The sequence below is a fragment of the Zootoca vivipara genome, chromosome 6, assembly GCF_965207765.1.
Source record: "Zootoca vivipara chromosome 6, rZooViv2.hap1.1, whole genome shotgun sequence".
Classification (NCBI taxonomy): domain Eukaryota; kingdom Metazoa; phylum Chordata; class Lepidosauria; order Squamata; family Lacertidae; genus Zootoca; species Zootoca vivipara.
The window spans coordinates 32,245,154-32,265,863 of record NC_142589.1 but is presented as its reverse complement, the minus strand read 5'-3'; the positions used below and the strand labels follow the sequence as shown (position 1 = coordinate 32,265,863).

Here is a 20,710-nt window from a genome sequence, read left to right as displayed (position 1 = left end):
ATCCTTTGAAATTAATGGACTTAAGTTAGTCATTTGATGCCACTGTTACCCTCTGAAAGTAACAGAGAAATCAGGTCAAAGAGCCATCTAACCACATCTACTCAGAAATACCATATATTCTTTTGCTCCATAAGGCACACCTATTTTTTAAAGGAGGAAAACGAAAACAAAAATATTCTGCCTCAAACCTGGTAGTGGCGGCTGCAGAGGAGGAGAAAGAAGCTTCTGGGCTGCACGTTCCCCCTCTGCAGCCGCGGCCGCCAGCGTCCTTCCTCCCCCACCCCTTTGCCGCTGGCTTTAAAGCCAGCTGGGGAGAAGGGGAGGACGCTATGGTCTGCCCCTTCTCCTCGGCTGGCTTTAAAGCAAGCAGGGGAGAATCGCCCTGGCACTGTGCACGAAGCTAGTGGTTCTCCCCCCGCTTACTTTAAAGCCAGCTGGGGAGAATGGACAGACCATAGCGTCCTCTCCTTCTCCCCAGCTGGCTTTAAAGCAAGCAAAGGGGGAGAACTGCTAGCGCCGTGCAGCTCTCCCCTTCCAGGCTGCTAGGTCCTGCCCCCCGCCACCCCCCACCTCTCGCTGCGTTCAGTGAGAGGCGGCGGAGGAGATGCTGCTGGCTCCTCTCCACCACCTCCGTTCGCAAAAGCAGGCTTGTTTTTGCGGGACGGAGGTGGTGGGGAAGAACCAGCAGCACCTCCTCCGCCCCCCCCCCCCCGCTTCTCGCCGCTTGCTTGACAGGGAGCCTCTGCTCCATAAGGCGCACCAGCATTTTCCCTTCGTTTCTAGGAGGGAAAAAGTGCGTCTTATGGAGCAAAAAATACGGCAAGTCCCACTGAATTGAATTAGGCTTACTCTCAGGTAGGTGAGGTTAAGAATTGCAGCACCAGGATTTATTTTATGTTATGGTTTTGGATTTCTTACCCACCTTTTGCCACTTTGTTACATTGCCAAACATTTCTCTTCCTTTCTCTTTCTTTCTTTCTTTCTCCCCAATTCCACATACGGAGGTGGCTCATTTTAGAACCGCCATTAACTCTGGCACGAGTTCTCCCACAATCCAAATATTTATCAGAATAATCAAAGATTACGCTGCTGTAAAAAAAAGGGGGGGAAACGTGAGAGACCCGTAATGTGTATTGAGCAGATGAAGTATCCCCATCACTGGTGGCAAAATTATGGGCTTAATTTTTTGCACACACATCCAGAAAGAGGGAGAGAAAAAACCTGCTTACTTGCTTGGCTTCGTTCTTGGTGCTTATACTTTATGAGCCACTTCTGCCTGGGAGGTAAATCCCTCTGTCAAGTGAGGATTTTGCTTCCCACGCCAAATTTTGTGCCTGCGTGCATACGTTTGACAATCTGGAATGGAGGATAGATAGCACAATGTGTGAGCCATTCAGTACGACTATGAGCCCTCTGTGAATCTCTTGCCAGAACAAAACATCTTGGTATTATCATTTAAATGAAGCAATTATTATCTAAGCTTGGGATATGTTCAGGAAGTCAGTGGAATGATATGTGGTTGAGGTTTTTATTTTATTTGGGTTGGGGGGCATTGAATGAGTTTAAATGCTCTGAAAAACTGCAGGATGGCAAATAATCTCAGAACAGCATATGCAGTGACTGCCCCTAGCAGTAGATGGGATGGATTCCAGCTGCATCAACCATGTGAAGGGAGAAAGCTAGTATTCTACAACTGAGTTCTACTCAAAATAGATTAGTCCATTAAGTTAAGCCAGAACTGCACCATACATTTAAAGCACATCCACTGTATATTTATTTATTTCATAAATAAATCAAACAAAACTCAATTTACAAATCATAAAATAAAATTATCAATGAAAAGAATTGACAGTAATAATTGAAGTCTTTTGGAGAGTTACTGTAAATAACAATAGACTAGTTACAGATGGAAACTCACATCAACATTCTAAACACCTGGGTAAAAGGTAAAGGTAAAGGGGCCCCTGACCATCAGGTCCAGCCGTGTCCAACTCTGGGGTTGCGGCGCTCATCTCGCTCTATAGGCCGAGGGAGCCGGCGTTTGTCCGCAGACAGCTGGTCATGTGGCCAGCATGACAAAGCTGCTTCTGGCGAACCAGAGCAGCACACGGAAACACCGTTTACCTTCCCGCCGGAGCGGTCCCTATTTATCTACTTGCACTTTGATGTGCTTTCGAACTGCTAGGTGGGCAGGAGCTGGGACCGAGCAACGGGAGCTCACCCCGTTGCAGGGATTCGAACCGCCAACCTTCTGATCAGCAAGCCCTACACTCTGTGCTTTAACCCACAGCGCCACCTGGGTAGGCTTATCTAAAAAAAGAAGAGTTTTTAGCAGGCACCAAAAAAGAGTACGGTGAAGGCGCCTGACTGATATCAATAGGCAGAAGTATAGATGTTGCCATATTAAAAGAGTGTGTACAAATGAGGAACAGGTCTAATTTTTATGCCACCTGTAGCCGATTGCAATGGTTGAGCGGGCATACAGTGGTACCACGGGTTAGCAGCTTTAGGTTACAGACTCCGCTAACCCAGAAATAGGACCTCGGGTTAAGAACTTTGCTTCAGGATGAGAACAGAAATTGCATGGCAGCGGCACAGGGGCAGCGGGACACCCCATTAGCTAAAGTGGTACCTCAGGTTAAGAACAGTTTCAGGTTAAGAAGGGACCTCCAGAACGAATTAAGTTCTTAATCCGAGGTACCACTGTATATGGGGTAAGGCTCTCTTGTAGGTAAACACAGATTTCAAGCTAACTTTCCCCCAAAGAATCCTGGGAGAGGTCAGTTGCTAAGGATTCTGGAGACTGAAGTTTTGTGAGGAAGAAACTGCTGTTCCCAGGATTCTTTGGGGGAAGTCGTGTGGTTTAAATGTGAGTTGGGTGTGCTTTAAATGTATGGTGTGGATCTGCCCTTAGTCATGTCCATTAATTTCAGTGAGTCTATCCTGAGTAGATCTAACACTGGATACAGACCAGGCTTCCTCAAATTCGGCCCTCCAGGTGTTTTTGGCCTACAACTCCCATGATCCCTAGCTAGCAGGCCCAGTAGTCAGGGAATTGTAGTCTCAAAACATCTGGAGGGCCAAGTTTGAGGAAGCCTGATACAGACCCTATTTTTGTTGTTTTATTGCATTTATATCCTACTTCCCCCCCCCCAAAGAGCTTAAGGGGTAGTCCTCCTCCTCCCCATTTTATTCTCAGAACAACCCTGTGAAGTAACTTAGGCTAAGAGATAGTGACTGGCCCAAGGCCACCCAGTGAGCTTCATGGCCAAATGGGGATTTGAACCCTGGTCTCCCAAGTCCAAGTAAAACACTCACCACTACACCATACTGGCTCTCAGGATCAAAATGTGCTCTGGAATTTCTGAGTAGGCAAACCTAGATCTCTGCAGGTTGGCTAGGCTTGTTCAATGTGTATATCAGTTCCTACAACAAAGCCGAAAAGCAATTAATGACCAAAGTAAATGTTAAAAAATACATAAACATTATTTAAAACAACTTATTTTACCTGTGGAATATCACATTATTGACACTTTCAAATTCCCAGAGAAACAAAAATAAATAAATCTTTGACTGGCATTAAAACAATGAACTCTTAACATAGACCAGTTGCTGTACAAGGGTAGCTTCAAACTGCATTGGTGGCTCCTCTACTCAGTATGCTGCACATTACTCATGGGCACGGCAATTAATTGCATGCTGATTTAGGAGCAGAGTCATGCTTTCCACCCCACCCTAAAGAGCCACTCCCTGTATGAAGGATGTCGTTCAACATTGTCTGTAAAGAGTTCCCAATTTGTGAACTCCAGCTCACATGCTGGGATTCTGTGCCATCAGGACACCCACAGAACGGGTGTATCTAGAGTGCACACAGTCATTACAGGTACATGGGACAGCTAAGCTATGGCCCCTCATATCTCATTGGCCATCAGGCCCAGCCTGCCCATTGGGGCAGGCTGAAGCAGCCACCTCAGGCGGTGCCCCCATGGGCACCCTGCCTGCCCCACCACCTCTGATGGAGAAGAGGCGCTGGGGTTGGTGCTGCTTTCCGGTGACATCTCAGGAGATTTCACTGAACTTTCATGAGATCTCATGGAGCGTGCCAGATTTCATGAGATTTTGGCAAGATCTCACTGGAAATCAGTGGCAATACCAGTGCCACTTCTCCACTGGTGGTGACAGGGCACAGAGAGGTGGCATTTTGCCTCAAGTGGCAAAATGCAAAGTGCCAGGCCTGTTGAACACCAACACCCATCAGCTTCTTCTGGCACACCCAACAGCCAGGGATGATGGGGTCCAGCAGCAGCTTATGGGTCGCATGTTAGCTACTCTTGGAGTCTTTCCCAACCTGGTGCCATTCCGATTTTTGGAAACACAACTCCTGCAAGCCCCAGCCAGCATGGAAAAATTAAGCCACAGATAATAGTGAATACCTTTAGAAATCTATCTTGCCCTAGAAAAATTGGGTAAAATGTTCCTTCCAGACTCTAGAAATAGAGTACAGGATTTCAAGAGCCCATTTGCACATAGTTCTACCCCACACAAAAGTTGGTGCCCCACATTTCCTGTCCATTCTAGAATAGATACGAGCACTACAGTGCTACTTTGAAATGAGCTATAGGAGCAAAGAATTGTTCAGTCATTTTGAAGTCAGTCTAAGCAACCTTTAGTGCTCTCCCTTTTCCAAGCTTCCTTGGGGTCTAGCCAGGTCTGCAAACAGCAAAGTTTGACTTTGGCAGCGATAAGTAAAACACTCCATTACCCTGCCGGAAAGTGAGGAGGCAAAGACTGAACTCGATGTGAAGAGATTAAATGAGTTTTGTGGAGTCTGCATTGAAATTAATTTGTCAAACTAAGTGTGAAAGGCCTCAGGTGTGCTGGGGAATGGCGCATCACACAGATGCCAGGACTCTGATTGCAAATAAACCTCAAATATATCCTTGTATTTAACTATCTATTAATTTCCTCAAGCCTTCCAGTTGAAATGGCAATTCCTGGTAAGACTTCACCCCTAGTGAGTCCTCTGCATCCATCCACCCCCTACTTATGATGATGCCACCCTTTCCCATTTCAGCAATGAACCAGAAGACCTAAGATGAAATATTTCCTCCTCCAGTCTACAAATCCGGAAGACATAAACCATTAAACATTTCATTAATTGGATTATTTAAATCTATTTGAGTCTCGAGCCAGCAGAATTTGGGGGAACAGTTAATGGAGCAAAGCAGCCTTCCCCAACCTGACAGTCTCCAGATGTCAGATTGCAAATGGCATCGTCACATGGGTCATACACTGACTAGGGCTGATGGGACTTGGAGCCTAATAGCTTCTGGAGGGCACTGCGTTGGCTATCCCTGCACAAGAGGTTTCTTAGCAGCCATGTGAAGCTTGCTGATCTTATATATTTACACTCCATTGAAATGAATGGATGAAGCCAGGGACTTGTGGATGATTTCACACAAGAAATACATATAGGAAATACAGTGGAACCTCGGTTTATGAACACCTCTGTTTATGAATTTTCGGTTTACGAACGCCGCGGACCCGTCTGGAACGGATTAATCCACTTTCCATTACTTTCAATGGGAAAGTTCACTTCAGTTTATGAACGCATCAGTTTATGAACAGACTTCCGGAACCAATTGTGTTCATAAACCGAGGTAACACTGTATGTATTCTATGCATACACTTCCACATAAAGAGGAAAAGAAGCAATTAATAAATGTAAAAGAAAAGTGTATCCATAAGGCATAAATACATAAATATTCCTACTATGTGATCCAGTTGTTGTTGTTTTATCAGCTTTTCCTCAGAAGTGAAAGCAGCACTTGAGAAGATTAAACCTTGATGCCTTATGTGGTGTATCTTGAGGAGGAGAGGGGGGAAATGTTTAATATTCCCTGGTTTTGACAGAGCTAAATTACTGGTTTGTAATAGACTGTGTTTCTTTTCTGGGCGGTTTATTAATGTCAGGCGTATGACTGCCGAGTCATTTTCTGAATTGTTTTAAAACAGTCTATAGCTAAAACCAGCCAATAATTCACAGAAGATAATTTACTTGACAAATTTTGGCTGCTGCTCTGCTGGCAGGGAGGCCACAGAAAATCACAATTTCAGTCTGCTCAAGTTTATCAATTTTTTATCTAACCCAATTTATCTCCTTGTCTTCCATGGGATTCAGTATTCAGTGTGTGATATTCCAAACCACAGCAGTATTGGGGGACTTTCAGCATTCCAAATTAAAGCTACACCAGCTGATTTTTTTTATTTGCTGCCAAGGCCACGTGGTGCTCTCTTTTCTTTCAACTTCCCACCTTCAGTTGCATTCCCTGATTGGGTGATATTGTTTCTACAGAGTAGCATTTTCATGATTAGCCACTGGTGACATTGCCAACTCTAGATATATGTGAGAGCTCCCACTATGGATCTCAAGGATCTTCAAAGTCCTAAGGGTTCTCTTGCTGTCAGAAAATACCTGCTGAGCTCTTCACTCAAAGAAGTTGAGCGCCTTTCATATCCTCAGAGTCCTTCTGAGATCTACTTGTTTAAACAGTCTTCCTTCCCCCATTAATCACTATATCACCAAGGGTATAGCCTCTCCTTTTATTCAGCTAACCCTTTCCCTCCTCGACTCGCCACTGGGGTGGCTAGCCCCTTTCCCTTCACAAGAACATACGAAGAGCCTACTGCATCAGGCAAATGGCCCATTGAGCCCCGCATCCTTCTCACAGTGGCCAACCAGAGACCTGTGGGAAACTTGCAAGCAGGACATGAGCACAAGAGCCTTCTCTCCTCCTGCGGTTTCCAGCAACTGGAATTCTCCATTATATTTGCATAGTAGGCTTGTTGCTACACATATTCAAACATCCCTTTCCCAGGCACAGAAAAATGATCAGAGTTCAAGGGTGCTGAGTTCAAGACACACAAAGAGGGTGTAAGGCAGGGTTTGGAAGGGGGGGTGTCCTGAGGAGAGTCCCGAGGGCCAGATTGGGCCTGAGGTTCTCCATCGCTGGTATAGAAGAAAGCACTCTGGCATGAAAAAAAGCAGTCATGAATTCCCTCCTCCTTTAGGAAGGGAATGTGGGTAAATCAGCAACCTGAACACCGTTGACTGTCTTGTTAGCGCTTTGATTCTGATCAGCTTCGCATCTCCCTGTTCAGTAGCGGTCAGGTTTCATTGAACCTTATGCTGAAAGTGTGTGTTTTTAATCATCTGAAGATTAATTCAATAAATACCTGGAGAGAGGGTAATTGTGCTTCTCCCCCCTGAAGAAATTGAGTGATCAGCTAGCAAACTTGAAACATCTATCCTTATCAAACCAAATGACTGTATATTACTAGAGCCAACTTGAATGGCTTTAAAAGAGAATTAGACAAATTCATGGGTGGCTGATTTGATGGCTGATAGCCATGGTGGCTGTGCTCTGCGCCTCCACGGTCATTGGCAGAATTGCTTATGAATGCCAGCTGCTGGAAGCCACAGGTGAGGAGAGTGCTCTTCTACTCAGGTTCTGCCTTTAGACTTCACATTAAGGAATCTGGTTGGACACTGTGAGGACATATTGCTGAACTAGACGACCATTGGCCTCATTCAGTTCTTAACATTTTCTGAATGAAATTGATCATTTAAGTCCATTCCAGTCTTAAGACCTGGTTTTGCAATAGAAACTGCCTCAGTTACTCTGGGGGATGACCTGACCTACGCTGTGAAAAGAACAGCGGAAGTGCTATCGCGTTGATTCATTTTCATTATCACCCAATAGCACTTGATACCATCAGCCATGGTATCCTTCTGGATATACAAGCTGTCACTCTTCAGTGGCTGGATCCAGAGGCTGGAAGGCTGGATCCAGAAGGTGGTGCTAGGAGACTGCTCTTCTACTCCACCACCTTTGGTCACCACAAGGTTCTGTTTTGTTTTCTATGCTTGTTAACAAATACATTAAACCTTTGGGTGAGGTCATCCAGAGGTTTGGACTGAGATAGCCGCAGTGTGCAGCTGACATACAAAGCTGCTTATTTTGTTCAAGTTCAGGGAGGCACAGAATTGATACACCAATGTCTGGAGCTAGTTCAGGAATTGATGGAGTTTAACAAAGTACAAACTTAATCCTTACAATGGGGATGAGGAATCTGTAGCCCTCCAGCTGTTGTCCCACCCCCCTGAACCCCAGCCAGAATCGCCAGTGATCAGAGTTTATGGGACGTGCAGCAACTTACAGAGGAATATGCATTCCCTACCACTGATTTACAAGAGGGAGGTACTATTAGTAAAGAATTCTGGTGAACTAGGTAGGGTAGTTGAACCTCTTCTGGATGAGGTCGCATTCACCCCAAAGGTGCAGGGTACCTAGCTTGGGGTTAGTATGAAATCTATTGCTTTCCTTGAAGCAGAAGTTATGGTGGTTACCAGGAGGACTTGGATGACCTTTGATTATCTCCATTTTGGATCTTCCTCTTGAAGAAATGCTATGTTTAACATAGCATAGTTTCATGGTCAAATGATGGACCCCTAATCACATAATTCCTGAGCTAGAGAAACTCAGCATAAAATTTGATTTGAGTAACAGACCAGTGATATTAACAAACAAATCTTTTAGTAGTATTATAGCATTCCACACAAAGCCCAATGTGCCTGTATCAGAGATACAGAAACAAATTATTCAAAACAAACAGCAATAACTATCTAGCAAACAAGTAACAACCATTGAGGCTTTGCTTAGTCAGTGTATGTTTAGTGGAATATGCAGTGGAAATGGAGGCCACAACTGTGAATATATTTGCATGCTAATAAGCCCCCTTCTCTTTGGGACTGTCATTACTGTGTGGCTGTTAAGAACAGTTTAACAATATTTGGATTTTTAAATAATCTTCCAGCATCTTTGTTCCTTTGTGCTTTAAGCATAGAGGTCCATTGCAAGCCAATGAGGAAGGCAGCTAAACAAAGACATTGTGTTACAGCCAACCAAGTAATCACAGAAATAATCACAGAGTGACTTCCCCTTGTGCAACAGAACTTCCCCTCCCTTTCTCCCCACAAACACTTCTCCAAAACCTGTTCTGGGGGCTTCCCTAGCCCTCCAGAAATGATGTGGAGCACATGGGACACATGGGGGTAGAAGTGAGGGAGGGGAGAGTTCGTTGCACGAGCAGAAATCATTGGTTGGCTTCAACTCAACATCTTTGAATTAATGATGGTAAAACATTTCAGAAAAGTAAATAGAGCATTACTAGTATTTTTTAAAAGATAGACACTGCTTACCGTATTTTTCCATGTATAACACGCCCCCATGTATAAGATGACCCCTATTTCACCACGGCCACCAAATGTCTGCACGCTCACCCCCAAAAGCCCACCTGCCCACTAGACGCAACCACAGCCAATTGCACGCACACCTCACCGCTGGGCCGTAAATCGCCCGCCCAATTGCTGCAGCTGCAGCTAATTGTCAGCAGGCCTTGCCGCAGCAATGACACGCCCAATTGCAATTTCTTTCTACTGGAAGTCTATTTGTTCCCAAAGTGGTTGTGTGTGCTTGGTCATGGTCTTAGAGACAATGTCCCACAAAACAACATAGACATGCATTGCATAAGGGATGGGAAGGTTTTGAGCAGGCATCCCCAAACTTCAGCCCTCCAGATGTTTTGGACTACAATTCCCATCTTCCCCAACCATGGGTCCTGTTAGCTAGGGATCATGGGAGTTGTAGGCCAAAACATCTGGAGGGTGTTTGGGGATGCCTGGTTTTGAGCCTTCAAGTGTTCTTGAACTCCATTTCCCATCAGTCTGCATGACCAACATTCAGGGATGGTGGGAGGTGGAGTCCTGCAACTTCTAGAGAGCTGCAGGTTCCCCCCACCCACCCCTACCTTATACCAAATCAGATCAGATCATTTCCCTTTCTAGCTCACTGTGTTTGGTATCAGCTCTCTTTCTGCATTGCAACCCTTTGCTCAGGCACAGAGCTGTGGCCCCATAAGCATGGCAGCTTGCTAAATTGAAATGTGGACCTACTACATAATGGTCTTATGATCATTCTCCCTCCTAGAGCTGAAAGGGTGGGAGGGCTCAACCGCTCACTCTTGGAGTAACTAGCACAGATTAAAATCTCCATTTCACTCATAAAAATGCATTAAGCATTTGAAACAAATCCATGCAGTTATTACTGTGATTATGGGTATGCCCAGATAGTTAAAGCTGTGTTAACTCTATATTAAATGATCTTGAATATGTACTCAAGGGTGAGTTTATATAAGAACATAAGGAACTTACCATTCTTAATAAAAGAAGAAAAGCTCTGCTGGATCTGACCCAAACAGATGCCTCTGTGGGAAGCCTGCAAGCAGGACCCAAGTGCAACAGGAACTCTCCTCACTTGTGATGTCCGGAAGTTGATGTTCATGGTAGAGCATCTCCATTGTTGCTAGAACCATTGGCAGCCTCCTCTTCCAGGAATTTGTCTAATCCATTTTTAAAACCGGTGACCTCCTGCAGGAGTGAATTTCATAGTTTAAGCATGTGACATGTGGAGAGATACTTTCATTTACCTACAGTCAGGGACGTAGGAAGATAGGGGTGGTGGGGGTGGGCCGCCCCGAGCGGCGGGCTCCAAGGGGCGCCATTGTGGGTTCCCGCCCCGCCCCGGAACACGTGTTACTCCCCTCCAGGAGGTGCTCCGTGCCCCCAGGAGGCACGCCATGGCCCTGGAACATGCGCCCCACCCCTCCAGGAGGCATGCCCTGCCCCTCCGGGAGGTGCACCCCACCCCCAGAACGGGCGCCAGCCCCGCCCCCGGTGCTGGAGCATGAAGCTCCGCCACTGTCTACAGTATCCTGAATCTTCCAACATTCCGTTTCAATGGAAGACCCCAAGTTCTGGTATTATGATAGTATTAAATGACTGTATTAAAGGAACACTTGTTCCTATATTATTCTGAATGGACGTTAAACATTTTGGAAGACATTTCTCCATGTCCCACCACTGTTTTAATTAAAGCTGGTAGGGGTAGGCTCTTCTAGGTGGTAGCACCTGGGCTCGAGAACACTCTCTCAAAGGCCATTAATAGCACCTTCCCTTTCTGTTCTTGATGCCTTGTAAACTTCTCATTTTTATAAGTGAAGTATATAACATGTAAGCACACAGAAATCTACTGATGAATTATGGATCCTCTTGCAATTTCCTGAATGTCTCCCCCTCCCTCCGCTTTGTTTCTCATTTTGCATCTCAGCTTCCTAGACTGGATTTCTGAAGATATATTACTCAAGGGCTGCAATTGATCAATGTAACATTTTGAACTTTTATCCTCCAGCTGTAAATTGTCATAAATAATTGCTTCTGAACATGGGTAATTTAATGTGCATTGCTTAATCATGTGCAAGCAATCAAGTCAGCAAAACCTTCAGATTAAAAGGGATATATATATATATATATATATATATATATATATATATATATATGGTGTCACCTGCTTGCTAATAACCACACATTATTGCCCATTGCTTAGGTCTGTAAGAACCCCTGACTGACATCTGAAGATGACATTATTGAGTTGCCATGGTGACAAGCAAGCAAAGGATATGCCATCCCAGTCCGAAGATCACCTTTGACTCTTACGATTCCTTCACTCCTAAGCCTCAGTCGTGCCAAATGTGGCATTTTGCAACTTCACTCTGTCTGTCCTCCCAGCTGCACGATAAGTTTCTGACAAAAAAACCTCCTGCCTCAGTCTGGCTTTACCAATGGGTTTCTCACCCAAGAAGATGGACGTTTGATGTAGTTGCTCACCGAACGGTTACAAAATAAAAACAGAAACACCACATAAATCTGATCTCCTGGGAGCAGAATTACAGAAGGACTCCACTTCCCCCCTCTCTTTGTTGACTTGTTGCTATTCAACTGTTTTAAAAAAAATTGTCTGTGGGTTAGTATTTGTATATGTATGAGTGTATGTATATGTATATATATTTATATAGAGAGAAGAGATATACAATAGGGTTAGCTTTTGTATGGCATTTGCCTTAGGCTCACGGTCAATGGAGCAGAGCAGCACAAAGGCTCGGTAACAGATCAACATAACCAATCATAGCTCAACATGTTGTGTAAGCTGCATATAGAAGGGGAGATCCAATATTAGTCATACTCAGAGTAGACACGTTGAATCAATGCACCTGAGTTACTTAGGTTCCACAGGTCACAGTGGGTCTACTCTGAAGTACGACCAAAAGAGAACAAAACGTGGTGGCACCATGAGAAATTACCACCTTGGTGGCACTTCCTTAAGAAGCCTGGTACCACTCTCCAAAAGGTAAGGTACCTTTTGTTTATTCATCTTTCCTGTTCACATCCAAGAATATTTTACTCTTTCAGCTTACTTTGGAAGGTGAGGGGAAAGTAACACTTAACTGTGTTCTAGGGAAAGGAAAGTAGCTCTTGGTGATGGATCATCTATTTAGATATTTCTGGTTTTTAAAAAATCTATTTTATATCCTGCCCCTCCTTCCCAAAGAGAGCACTGGGCAGAAAATTACTAAAAGAAAACACCTGTTTTAATAAAACATCAATGACATTTTGATAGAGAATCAAATGATATCTCCTTAACACCAATCCTCTCCTCAAAGCCCTGAACAAATAGGTGAGTTTTAAATTTGTGCCTGAACATAGGTAGAGTGGGGACAACCCAATTTCATCTGGAAGGGAGTTCCACAGGCAGAGTGCCAACACTGAGAACGCCTTTAGTGAAGTAGCCAACCTCTTGTGACTGTACCATTTCAGATGGTAGGTTCACATGATGGAAAATTCCAATGTAGAAAAAGGATACTTCCATATAGAATAATAACACAACAGGGAGAAAGAGTTCCAGTTCAGCCTTTCCTCCTTGACATGGGTTGTTTTTTGGATGTGAGAATATTCCCTGCATTGAGTACCATTCCATCATGTGAAACACGCCCCCCCCCAAAAAAAATCCAGTGTGAAGTAGTATTGACCATACACATGTTCTCCATCTCACTGAGAATGAAGTATCCATGTTTGTACATGACAAGAGGCCACACCTTCCCACACCACTTATTTGGAACAAGCAACATTGCCCAGTCACCCCTGGAGCAAGCAGGATAATCAGGAAGGCTTGATTTCTCTATAACTATAACAAGGGGTTATAGTTTGTTGCTTCCTAACAATCTGCAATCCATAAACCAGCAGCAAACCATGGCTTAAATGTCAGCTAGTGGTCATGGTTCAAAGGAGGGGGGGGCACAATCCCAGGTTCAGAAGTAATGGGATGCCAAGGCTTACAGATTTGCTTCTTCCTCTCAGCAATGCAGGAATGATCATTCTCAATAAACAACAAGAAGCCACAGATGCTGGCTTATCATTACAACTGAACACAGCCTATGTGCCAATTATAAATAAGAGATCAGAAGGTGTGCCCTTTGACTTTGCTATAGGCAAAAAACTGATGCTATCATCTAGCATTTCCACCTTCAGATAATTTACAATGAAAACACTTGAGAATTCAGTGGTTGGGCATCAGCTTCTTCGTTGGGGGAGTCTGTAGTGTCATTCAAACTCATCCATATGACAACACCTATCAAGATTTCCCATTGGTGGCCCTTTTTTTTAAAAAAAAAAAAAGAGTTCCTCAACAGCTTATTAATAACCAGTTCTCTCAATGCCTTTGGAAGCTAGCTCTCATTAAAGTGACACTTGAGCACACCTAGTGGGGTGGGGGGAAAGTTGTTATATAAATATATACATATATATAAAATTTGTTTTGAATATAGTATATATACATACATACACAGGTACACACACAGTTTAAATGAAAACTAACAATGAAAACTCCCTCTCTTTTTCCCCTCTTTCTTTTGGTCCGTGCAAAATAACCACACTTGTTTGCAAACTGTAGGAATAAAGGGTGCTCATTATGTATGAATATGAATACTTTTTTTAAGGGGGGAAAAGTATTATTTGGTGAGCATGTAAGGAAATGACAAAGTTTGAATTGTACCAAGACGTCCATCTTGTTAATAAATTGTAAATGATCCACAAAGCTCACACCAAATTTTTTTTATAACAAAGGAAATATCAGCAAAAAAAGGAAGAAGTATATTAAATTGACAGACTGTGGCTTTTAATAGAATTTGACAGTAACTAGGGGTAAGGTAAGTGTCTTAGACTCTTTTAATAAAGTTGCTTATTTAAAGTTTGAATTGCAGAGCTTTCTTATGCAAGAGAATGTTGCAGCTGTATATTTTGGGTTGGATTTGAACAAAAACCTACACACCATGCTGTATGTTTAAGCGTTACCTTCTATGTCATACCTCTGTTCCTACAGTAGCTTTTTATGAATCATTAAAGAAATCCAACCGTACATTTAGTTTTTCATACTCTTACACCAACAAGTGTGTTTTGAAAGGAAACCACTCTCTCAAGCTTCTTTGTTGTACCAACCATGATTGCACATTCACTTTAAGACCAGATGTTAACCCTTTTTAAAAGAAACATGCTCCCCCACTCCAAACATTTACAATGGCCAAACGATACACAGATGTTGCTACACCATCTGCAATGATTTCCCTGTTCAGTCCAGTGGGGAGGGGGTACAGTTCTGCCTTCTTAGCCCTTTGAGTTGGGAAGCTGGCCTCTCTATTAAGACACCTGATTCCATGTTCATAAGGAGCTCCAGTCATGCACCAGAGCACATTAAAAAACCATGACTTGGACCAATGCAGGTAAGCATTAGTTGGGTTTTATCCTTTGTGTGGGGAAAATGCTTTGACAACACATAAGGGACAGGCCGCAATCCTGAAAAAGTCATTGCACATTGTCTACAGAAGCATGTATTCAGTGTCAGTCATACTCGGAGCTGGCAGACTGAAAATATTGGATATAGATCTACTCTAAGTAGTATTTAGATGCAAACCTGAGTATCCCAACTGTTGAGAGACTGGAGGGATCGAAAGGTGCCAGAAAACAGGGAGTTGGAGATCTTATTATAGTGCAGCAATCTGAGAAATTTTTTTGGTCCCCCTGTTGCTGTATATTTATTTATGGAACAGCAAAAAATGCAAATATTTTATTTAGCTCACTGTTGTTTTCATTTCACCCAGCTATCGAGAACCTATAAAAACTTTGCTGTTGCATGAAAAAACATTTTTTTTGCCTTATTTACACTGAATTAAGTGCAATATTTATTAAGTGTTAAGGCACATTGTGTTGCTTTTATCATCTAGCAGCATTTTCTTTCTTAAAGCTAGTTGTTTGAGTTGTTCTGATACATAATTCACTAAAAATCAGGATATATGTGCAAAATCATCTACATTGAGAGAAAGGCCCGTGTAAAAGCAGCCCTGGCATTAAATAATTTTGTTCCTTAAACAGAATTTTTGTTAAAAGCACAACTTTAATATAACTGTTATTAAGCTAATCAAAAAATGTGCTGATTAGCAGGGCAAATGCCATTTTCAATAGCAGTCACAAATGGATAAATTGCCAGAGTGCCTTGGGAGCCTGTTCATATCTTGCTCATGTGCATATATTAATGTACATTTTTGTTCGGCATTTGCAAAAGCTGAAAGATCAAAGCAAAACAATGCCAACGGAACTTCCTCTGGGTGCCAAAGCAAAATTCTAGATTGGAGAAAGCACATAGCTACTCAGCCAGATTCCCACTTGACACTGAGGAGTAATTCAAATGACTGTTTTTCTTATGGATTTAGACTGATGCTCAATGGAAGACATTTTGGCTTGTCATTTCTATGCCATTCTTTCTTTTGTTATTCAACCCAATATTCACCTATACCATTTGTATGCATCTCTCTCTCTCTTCCATGAATCTTCTGAGCTAAACAGCAAAGTTGTGACCCAAAGTCTTTAGAAGCTGCAATGCTTAAGTGATAGGACATGTTACACCCACACCCAGAAAGAAGACTACCAGACTAACTAAGGAACCAGGTGCAGACAGGGGAAATCCATACTTATGTGTAACAGAATGCTCCCTCTCCCTGGGGTGTGCAAACTAGCAGATTATATGTTCCACAGCCAAGGATGGGGAAGAAAGTCTCCCTCCTTGCTAAGTAAGACTTGGTTAATGGAAGCCCAAACTGTGCATTCTGGCCCCATTGACCAACATTCATCATAATGTGCATGCCAGGCCCAAAGGGAACCCTCTCAAATATCAATTTCTGGGTGATACTCAAGAGTACCTTTCACCTTTCGCTCCCACAATGCCACAAGGTGGCAATAGTTTCAGATCTTATCTTTTCTTAGCTGCCAGCACTGTATGTCAAACAGAGCAGGCATCCCCAAACTTTGGCCCTCCAGATGTTTTGGACTACAATTCCCATCTTCCCCGACACTGGTCCTGTTAGCTAGGGATCATGGGAGTTGTAGGCCAAAACATCTGGAGGGCTGCAGTTTGGAGATGCCTGGCCAAGAGCCACATGCAACCATAGATCAGAAGGTTGCCTTTCTGTACACAGAAGTTGCTTACAGAGGTCGCACCCAGAAAAAAAATCACCATAAAGACCAAAAGCCAATACCCACCAGTGGGCTATTGCAGCAAGAAGGTTCCCTGTAGGTGATAGTTGCTTTTCCGCCAGTTTCAACCTTTCAAAGCAGGGATATAGCAAGGGATTTTTCTCCAGCTTGGATTTCAATCTAAACAGGATAATAATTCAACTGTTCTTTAAGCTTGTTTCTAACCCTAAGTTTGGCAAACTTAGAAACCATCTCTGCTGGAAACTTCGGTCAAAAAACAAGCAGCAGCAGCAGATTAGCTCAGAAAGCAACAGTAGATTTGCAACTCAGAAGGAACATACTTCAGGAAAGTTCTCTTAACAAACAGTAGAATTGGGGTTATGGCTTCCCACCTTGGGGAAGAGCAGTAGCTCAATGATAAAGCATAAAGTTTGCATGCAGGAGGCCCCTGGTGCAATCCCCAGTATTCCCCAGGGAATCCCCCTGCCTGAAGACAATACTGAGCAAGATTGACCAATAGCCTGCCGTTGTATAAGGTGGCTCCCTATGTTCCTGTAAGTATCCTTTCTTGGAAAGGGTGTGCGTTTGTTGGGTGGGGAGATGTTTAGGAGAAGGACCATAGCTCAGTGATAGAACATAACCTTTGCATGCAGAAGGTCTCATTTTCCATCCCCAACATCTCCAGGTAGGGCTGGAGGACTGGAGAGCCACTGTGAACAAAGCTCTCACTTAATACAAGGGAGCTTTTGATATTCTTATGTAAATTCACCAATGTGCCTTCTTCACAGGGATAAGAGAGGAAGCAATTTGTTATATTTCTCACAGAAGACTGGCCTGATTCAACACTCCTGGACTTACTCCTATTCAAATTATGTATTTCTCTGGATTTTTGTTTTTTTTTTGGGGGGGGGGAAATACATTTTCACATTTTGCAAATGAATGCACTGAAAGGTGTGCAATTGGAGTGCAGACTTTTCATGTACAGTCATACCTTGGAAGTCGGAAGTCCGTTCAACTTCCAAAGCATTCAAAAACCAAAGCGCGGCATCTGATTGGAAGCAGCAGAAGCCCCGTCAGGCGTTTGGCTTCCAAAAGAATGTTTGAAAACCAGAACAGTCACTTCTGGGTTTCGATCATTTGGGAGCCAAACCATTCCAGAATTAGGCTGTTCAAAAACCAAGGTATGACTGTACTCTTAAAAAAGAAAATCTGCAGGAAAATGATGGTGAAATGGGATGGGATTAGGCTATACAGTCCCTCCATCAGTTTTTGCTTGCTATTGTGTTTTTGATTTTTTTTAGGTGGGATTACCTATCCTCTACCAAGACAGTTCAGAACTCTTGGTTTTTCTGAAGACGCCTCTTCTAGGGACAGGAGACAAGGGCCATTGCTCTTGCTGCTGTGCTAAGATGATGTGCTTTCCATTACTGCCGGGAGCTGGATGAAAACTCAAAATCTCTCCTCTAGCTTGTTGCCTCTGTTCTGTAACTTACAGAGGGGCCGTCTAATTATAGCAAGGAAGGAGTCTCCATGGCCCAAAGGACTTCACATTACACTAAAGCTGTGTTTTATTATTTAGCGGTTTGCAAGACTATCACAGCTGCTGCAGGCTTTTGTAATGCGCCTGTTATCACAGTAGGAAGGTTTGCTTTTCAGGGCATGAATTTTGAATTGCAGTAGGGAGCACACCCAATCTATCCTGGCATCTCAGAGACTAGAAGAGATTCTCTTGCTTTCCTTTGGGCCATAAAAGAAAGATTATGTTTTTTTAAATAAAAAAACAACCCAGAAAGAACAAGCACCCTGATGAATCAAAGCTCAGCATTTAATAATGTATCCTATGCAGCAATGCTGGTGGTCGTGGGTGGGTGTAATTTCTTGCTGTCTGCCAAAGTGGATAAATAGGTGTGCCATAAATGTAGCAGAGGCAACTGACAAGCTGCTACAATAGTAAGAATGATCATCCTCATTATTATTATGACTCTTTAAAATTTATGCCCCGCTATGCCGCTGAGAAAAACCTCCAAAGTTGCTTGCAATAAAAGGACCAAATACATACAGGATAATAAACCAGAAGTCATAAACTAAAAAGTCATGAAAACGAAGCAGAAACAACAAGAATTCTAATGCAGTGGTGCCTCGCTTAACGAATGCCCTACTTAACGAAATTTCCGCTTAACGAAAGGATTTTTTGAGCAGAGGTTGCCTCGTTAGACGAATTCGTTTTATGAAAAATTCGTCTAGCGATTCGCGGTTTCCCATAGGAATGCATTGAAATTCAATTAATGCGTTCCTATGGGCAAAAAAAATTCCAAAAAAAATTCAATGCATTCCTATGGGATTTGCTAGATGAATTTTTCGTTATAAGAAAAGACCCGTTGAATGAATTAAATTCGTCTAGTGAGGCACCACTGTACTGGGAAAATAAAAAAAATATCCAGGGATGGAGGGCCACTGTTGCTGCTGCTACTACTACTACTATTATTTTGTTTAATTGTATCTCATCTTTTCCCTGAAACAGAGGCTCAAAATGGCACACAAAAAGTAAAACAAACATAGTTAAAATGCAGAAAGCTAAAGGCATATAAAAGATAATAGCTACAAAGGAATTTAACTACTGTTGCGCACCCCACCCCAATCTCAAAGCAGTGAGAGATTCCAGGGGTTCTGGGTGCTTACCCAGCATTCATGTTTCCTTTGGGATGGGGCACAGTGGAGACTGTGGTGTCTTTAGGACATATGGTTTATTTACACATATATACAACCTGAGCCTATGATGGAGGGGATCACAGCATTATCACGTCAAGGGGGCCTTGCTTCCTGTCCCCTGCCCCCCATAGCCCCAGCCTGGGATTCAAACAGAAATAAAACATCACTCTGACTCTCTTTTGTTTCCAGCTTCTAGCTAACATAACTCCAACTCTCAACTCTGGCCTTTGGCCTTTGGCTTTCTATCAGCGAGTTAAGGTGCCAAGCCACTTCCTTTGTTTCCTTAGACAAATTAGAAATTGTGACAATACTTTCTATAACAGCTGATCTCTGATTTTAAAATTTTATGTGTTTTTTTAATTGTATGGTTTATCTACCACCATTGTAAACTGATTATTTTATAAATGAATAGTGAAATATAATAGCTGCAGTGATGTACAGCTCAATGCTCTGCGTGCTTACCTTGGATAGCTCAGTTGGTTGAGTATGAGACTTTTAATCTCAAGGTCATGGGTTTGAGCCCCATGTTGGGCAAAAAGATACCTGCATTGCAGGAGGTTGGACTAAGTGACCCTCGAGGTCCCTCCCAACTCTATAATTCTACCCTTCTAAATCATACAGAGTTCAATGGGGCTTACTCTTAAGTGTATATGAGTGCAGACTAATACAGTGGCAGGTGTGTGTGTGAGAGAGAGGGGGGGGGAGAGAGAGAACCAAAATAATGTCTTGAAAGTGGAATACATCTTCAGTGACAAAGCCTTTCTAAAATGAATGCAGCTATCATATGGCTGCTGTCATTCCCAGTGCATGTTCCAGAGAAGCCTTGCTTGTTTTAATTTCGCTATGGCTGTTGCTACTTTTGTCACACGATCAGGGAAAGAAAAGAAAGAAACCCAACTTGCACTGCTATCAAACCGACAATGAAAATGCAAGCTTTCAAGTTTTTAAGCACAGCCAGCGCTCACTTGGTTTTACTTTAATGGCAGAAAACTAATGGAATAATTCCATAACATAAAGCTTGATTAAAGCGGTAATTAAAAAGGAATTGATCTGACGCATCCGATTCTTAAAATCACAAGACTATGTAAAATTTAAATCTTTATCTCTGTTGCAGAAGCCTTGAAGATTCCTGGGTTGATGGGGAAAATATTTGAGAACAATAAGCATTTTCCACCAAAGTGAGCCTTTAACATGGAGTAAAAACTGGGGATGGGGGTGGAGAGAGAAGAATCCGCACTGTGATTATTCCATTTCCCACAGAACAGTGCCTTGCGCATTACATTAGTGTTTGCTATTAGCGTATTTCATGTCACTCCATCATACTGTCTTTCAGTCAAAACCTTGCACTTGTCAGAGCAGATGGAAAGTTAGTTTAAATTAATTGATAGCATGCTGTGCACAGCTTGTGGTTTCAAGAACACGCAAAGAGAGAAGATACACCAATTCCCTCTTCTAAAATACCTATAAATTCAAGGCAAAATCTCTTTAAAAACCATCAGGAAATTACACTCCACCACAACAACT

The 20,710-nt window shown here is 42.9% G+C and overlaps 1 protein-coding gene and 1 long non-coding RNA gene across 4 annotated transcripts in view; one reads left to right on the top strand and one right to left on the bottom strand.

Moving 5' to 3' along the window:
* Positions 1-14,369, top strand: part of CDH13 (cadherin 13) — a 606,507-nt gene extending 592,138 nt beyond the window's left edge. For all 3 annotated transcript variants that reach the window (XM_035119665.3, XM_088671925.1, XM_088671926.1), the window contains one exon: positions 11,505-14,369. In XM_035119665.3, coding sequence (XP_034975556.1) covers positions 11,505-11,512 — 8 coding nt within the window. In that variant the 3' untranslated portion in view covers positions 11,513-14,369. The remainder of the gene's footprint in view (positions 1-11,504) is intronic.
* LOC148685297 (uncharacterized) lies at positions 1,230-11,079 on the bottom strand. Its single transcript, XR_015950514.1, has 3 exons — positions 10,274-11,079; positions 3,319-3,426; positions 1,230-1,356 (listed from the first exon to the last, which is right to left on the bottom strand). It is a non-coding gene; the product is annotated as an uncharacterized LOC148685297 (long non-coding RNA).
* Positions 14,370-20,710: the final 6,341 nt, after the last annotated feature.